This window comes from Chrysochloris asiatica, unplaced genomic scaffold (assembly GCF_000296735.1).
Source record: "Chrysochloris asiatica unplaced genomic scaffold, ChrAsi1.0 scaffold00052, whole genome shotgun sequence".
Classification (NCBI taxonomy): domain Eukaryota; kingdom Metazoa; phylum Chordata; class Mammalia; order Afrosoricida; family Chrysochloridae; genus Chrysochloris; species Chrysochloris asiatica.
Window position 1 is genome coordinate 2773378 of NW_006408570.1, and position 5782 is coordinate 2779159.

Consider the following 5782-nt stretch of genomic DNA (forward strand, 5'->3'; position numbering starts at 1 on the left):
GAGCAACACATCTTGATTGCATGTTTGATCAATTTCAGATTGAAGAAGTTGGTAGAATTCTTCTATTTCATCCTCACTGGCTTTAGTGGTTATTGCATAAATTTGAATTATAGTGGTATTAACTGGTCTTCCCTTTAGGCACATAGATATTATCTTATCACAGACAGCGTTGTACTTCATGACTGATCTGGGTACGTTCTTTTTGACGATGAATGCAACATTTTGCTGTAGCTTCCAAATTTTCTACATATATAACTTTTGAAAAAAGAAAAAACACAGTAGCAACATGCCTTAAGAATAATAGAATAAAAGTCAGAATTTGGTATCTCAGGAAAAATACAGCAGTTATTGCTGGCACTTTTGCTTAAATAACACGATTTATAAATGAAATCTATTTTTATGACTTGTCGTTAATAGAGACTTAAATTTCCTGTTCTTAAATTTGAAAGTCATTCTGAACAACTAAATATTTTAAATGTGACTACATAAAAATTGACAATTCCTTAAAAAATGGTATAAGGAAAGTCAAAAAAATTAGGATGGATAAAATATGTCAGAGAATTAATATTAATATCTGTAGTCTGTAAAAAGCTTAGACAAATTCAATTTCTGTATGACTTACAGAAAAGTAAAAATAAAGACATAGCTATATAGAGGGAGGTAGAGAGAGAAAAACAAGATAGCTAGACAGAACTTCTTAGATTTGGGGATCTTGTTAAAATGCAGATTCCAGTACAGTAGATCTGAGGTAGAGTCCAAGATTTTGTGTTTCTAACAAGCTCCCAGGTGATGCCCAGGTTGCTGGTCCAAAGATCACACTCAGAGTAGCAAGGAGCTAGACAGATACATAAAGCATGACTGGGAAAATGAATGCAAAGATATGCTGAATGTTTGCCATAATCCCTTTCTTTCCTTCAATCTTTTCTATTCTTTTCTTTTCTTTTTTGGAGCAAAGTCCTGTCTAAGACCATGGACAAGTGATTGTTCTGAGGCCCCAAGACATGATCTCCGCATTCAGTATCTTTCCTGGTCCAGGGAAACTAGGCTCTGTCCCAGAAGTGACTTTTAGTATCCCATGTGTATCTGGACAGACCCATTGGTTAAAGGAGCTGATTGGGGTCCAACAGCCCAGACCATCACCTGGAAGTCCTGTGCTTTATCTGACAGCAGCTTTCTGGATGTGCCTTTCTTTCGTTTGCTTCCAGGATGGTAGGGGGGAGGATGGGAAGGTGGCTTCCGCGGGGTGGTGGGAGCCCTGGGGTCTTGGGCACCGCTCTGGTCCAGAAAGGGTTCCGCCTCATCTCCAGTGAGCCCCTGGTCCTCGGTGTCGTCCTCTCCACCTGTGTCTGCAGGGAGAGGACACTGATAAGGGCTGGTCCCCTGCCCATGGGACACAACCTGGTAAGAAAGGACCCACCACCCACCTCTTGCACCTCTCCTGCCCCTTCCCCATCAGCTGACCCAAGATGGATGAGAAGAAAGAACAGCTGTTAACAGCTGAAATGTGAGGGCAGTAAGTCCAGTTAGTCAGCAGGAAGAAAGTAAGAATGGCCCTCGCTCCCTGCACCCAGGTCTTGCAGGATGAGCCTCTGGCTGTGTCTTCTCACTCTAGTGGGACAATGGTGATAGTGAGACAGTTATGGTGGTAGGATGGGACAGCTCTGGCCAGTGTCTCACCCGCAGGAGCCAACCACTTCTTTTCGGAGTATCTCGTGTCCACGGTGCTGTCACTGAGCAGAGACCAAGTCTCGGCCCGGCTCTGTCCCCCACCTGGCACATGGGCAGGGCAGAGCCCAGGAGGGACAGGTGGGGGCTGAAGTGGAAGAAGCCAGCACCTGCACTTCAACCCCAGCCCCACTGCCCACTGCCCACCTGCCCACCTGCCCCAGCCTGCCACAAAGCTGCCTGAACTGTGTCTGCTCACCACCTTCCAGACAGGACTTCCCTGAGTCTCTGTGAAATCCACTTCAAAGTGGATTAGAGGCCAGAGAATTAGAGGCCCTCCAGCCTCCCCACCCTTTGCTGCTGGGAACACCCCTTTTCCCTCCCCTCACCTATTCCAACTGTAGCCCCTTGCTCAAGATTCCTGAGCTTACCCCAACCCAGACTGGTCTCCCCATCTCTAGGTTTGGAAAGTCTCTCCCCCAATACACTGACCCCTGTTCTGCATCTCCAGTGACAGGCTGAGGGAGCTCTCGGTGAAAACAAACTGTTTAGGTGTTAATGAATCTGCTTCCAGCAGCCTTTACCATGAGAGAAAGTTGAGAGTTTCACAGATGATGGCCCATCTGTGTAGCTTTCCTCCCCACCCAGCTGTCTGGAGAATGCAGAAGCTACCTGGGCTCTCCTCCCACGTCCACTACTAGCAATTCAAACTACCTGAGCTCATCCTCACTCAACAAGCCTGTTCACTGGAGGCAGGTGAGGAAAGTTGGAGACAACCTCAGAACTAAGACACAAATAATGAAACGTAGATCCAGAGAGTGAGGGGCTGACCCAAAGTCCCACAGCTACTCAATGTCAAAGGCACAACTGGAACCCATGTTCCCTAACTCCAGGGAAGCTAACTGCTTTGTCACATGCTGTCCCGATTGGGATTGGTACTGATTCCAATGTCCCAGTAAAGAGCAGGAAAGCATGAGGCTCTGTGGAGTGGGCGGGGCCTCAGGAATTGCCTGAGACAAGCCCCACACCCCCACAGGCAGGTCCCCTAATGCCCCTCCCACCTCAGAGCTGCACCATCCAGCCTAGTCCCTTCCTGGACAGTAGTCTTCACGCTAATACCAGTGATCCCTAAGGGAGCATGTCTCCTGGCCCTTGCTTCAGTGTGGGAGACCTTTCTGCCTTGAAGGCAGCCCTTGTGGCTTCCAGATACCATAACCTCTCTTCTCTAGGCCTGGGCAGTCCCCAAACTGGGGAAGCCATCAAAGGCTGGCTGAGGCCACTGAAGAGCCCAAACCCCAGGCCCAGGTACCCCAGCTAGGGCAAGGGTGTGCTCCTCACTCACCAGCTACCAAATCCAAGTCAGGTAGAGTTGGAGAAGGTTCCAGAGGAATAGCGGGTGGGAACAGCGGCACAGCTCCAGGGAGCGGAGTATAGGACACCTGGAGGACCAGCGAGGCCTGCAAGAGACGGGCAGGAGGCACAGGTTCATGTGTTGGCCTCACATCAGACCACTGCATCCCTGCCACCAGGGAATCGGCTCTGACAGGGATCAGGCATACAGGAGGCTATAACAAAACCACCCACCGTGACTCAGAACAGTCAAGAGGCTACAAACACAGAACCTGGAGTCAGGTTTGAATGCTAGCTCTGCTAATCAGGAGCTGTGTGACCTTTGGCAAGACCTGTAACCTCTCTGTGCTTCAGTTTCCTGATCTGTAAAATGGAGGGAGGATAGTAATAGCAATGACGTCTGTCTCAGAGGGTCAAAATGAGGATTAAATTACTTGGCAGAGAACATAGTAATTATCTGTAAGTGAATCAGGGGCCCAACCTCTTCTGCAGAAATTTTCAGTGCTCAGTCCTAGTGTGGCACTGTAGGATAAGCACTGGGCTGCAAAGTCGGTTTGAACCACAAGGTAGGCAGTTCAAACCCACCCACCGCACCTTGGAAATCCATAGGGTCGCTATGGGTTGGAACTGAGTCGTACATACTTAACAATAACAAGCTTAGGCCCCTGTTCAAGAAAAGTCTTCCTTGGCCCATCTGATCATCCAAGCTTTGCTTCTTCACAGATAGCTCAGCTTTGTGCATGCTCGTCACCTATCTGGGTCCTCTTCCCTTCTAGAAGCACTCCTTTCCCTTGCCCTTGCCCTTGTCCCAGCCCAAGAGCTCCAGCTCTGATCACACCACCCACAGGGACAGGGAAGGCTGACTGTATTGTTCCAAAGTGCACCTGGACCTGGAGAAAGAGCACTATTCCCACAGGCTCCCCAGCCTTGCCAGCCAGGACCTGGCTGAGCCCTTCCCTGGTACCTCAGGTCCAGAAAGCCCCCTAAGGAAGCCTTGTTTTTCTATTTTGTTATCTTCTGTTTTATTATCAAAGTAATACATGTTCTACTGAAGAAAGTTTGGAAAGTGAAAAACCTTAATGAAGAAAAAAAAATGCAAGAGAAAACAAACAGCCCATAATATCGCTACTATTCACATGTTGGAGTTCTGGTGTAGTACTGTGGGTTAATGTGCGGGAGTGCAAAGTCATTTGAATCACAAGGTTGGTGGTTCAAGCTTACCAACTGCGCCTCAGAGACCCTATACATGTTGCTGTGAGTTGGAACCAACTTGATTGCACCTAACAACAAAGTTCACATTTTGATATAATTGTGTCCAGTCTCTTTAAACAAATATCACACAGTGTATAATATAACATACAATACCCTAGATCCCTGGTGGCACAGTGGTTAAGCGTTTGGCTGCTAACTGAAAGTTCAGAGGTTTGACCCACCAGCTAGCTGCTATGTGAGAGAAAAGGCCTAGTGATCTGCTCCTGTAAAGATTTGTTGTTGTTATGTGTTGTCGAGTCAGTTCTGACTCAATAGCCAGCCACCCAGTAGAGGGTTTCCAAGGAGCAGGTGGTGAGTTTGAACCACTAACCTTGTAATTCAAACAGACCTTGGGTCCTGCACTTACTTATTCTACAGTGCCACACCAGGACTTCCAGTACAGATCCTTGTTGTTGTTATGTGCCGTTGAGTCGGTTCCGCCCGTCCTATACAGCGACCCTGTATAGGATTTCCAAGGAGCGGCTGGTGAGCTTGAACTGCTGACCTTGTGGTTCAAACTGACTCTGCAGTTCAGCACATTAACCCACAGCACCACACCAGGACTCCCTTGTAAAGACTGGTGTTGTTGTTGTTGTTGTTTTGTGCCGTAGAGTCATTTACAGCCTAGAAAACCTAGGGGGCAGTCCTACTCTGTCCTACAAGGTTGCAGAGTCAGAAGTGACTTGACGGCAGCACACAACACATTTTCTTTTACTTAAAGTTAGACCATAAGCATTTTCCTATGTTTTGACGAACCTTTTATAAACATCATTTTTAATGATATAGAATCTGAGCAGCCTTAGCATAATTCACTGGACATTTCAACTCAGTAAGGTTGTTGTTGTTGTTGTTGTTGTTAGGTGCCACTGAGTCAGTACTGACTCATAGCGACCCTATGGACAACAGAACAAAAACACTGCCCGGTTCTGTGCCAATCTCACAATTGTTGCCATGCTTGAGCCCACTTTGCCAATCCATCTTGCTGGAGGTCTTCCTCTTTTTCTATGATGTTCCACCTTACAAAACATGATATCCTACTCCAGCGATTGGTCCCTCCTGACAGTACGTCTGAAGTATGAGAGACAAAGTTTGGCCATCCTGGCCTCCAAGGAGCACTCTGGCTGCATTTCTTCCAACACAGATCTGTTGGTTCTTTTGGCAGCTCAAGGAACTTTCAAGATTCTCATCCAACACCATAACTCAAAGGCATCAATTCTTCTATGGTCTTCCTTATTTACTGTTCAGCTTTCGCATGCCTATGAGGTTTTTGAAAATACCATGGCTTGGGTCAGGTGCACCTTAGTCCTCAAGCTGACATCTTTGCTCTGCAACCCTTTAAAAAGGTCTTGTGCAGCAGATTTGCCTAATGCAATATGTTGTCTGATTCCTTGACTGCTGCTTCCATGAGTGTTGATAATTGATCCAAGAAGAATGAAGTCCTTGACAACTTCAATCTTTTCTCCATTGATAAGAATGTTGTTTATTGGCCCAGTGGTGAGGATTTTTGTTTCCTTTA

At 47.0% G+C, this 5782-nt stretch overlaps 1 protein-coding gene across 14 annotated transcripts in view; it reads right to left on the reverse strand.

Annotated features, from left to right (window-relative positions):
* Positions 1-5782, reverse strand: part of DYSF (dysferlin) — a 328923-nt gene that overhangs the window by 238410 nt on the left and 84731 nt on the right. For 8 of the 14 annotated variants that reach the window (XM_006862906.1, XM_006862903.1, XM_006862904.1 and 5 more), the window contains exons 5-6: positions 3008-3122; positions 1141-1346 (exon numbers count right to left, since the gene is read on the reverse strand). In XM_006862906.1, the coding sequence (XP_006862968.1) occupies positions 1141-1346; positions 3008-3122 (321 nt within the window). Of the gene's footprint in view, positions 1-1140; positions 1347-1677; positions 1771-3007; positions 3123-5782 lie in introns of all 14 variants that reach the window. The other 6 variants (XM_006862900.1, XM_006862895.1, XM_006862896.1 and 3 more) reach the window with 1 other exon arrangement.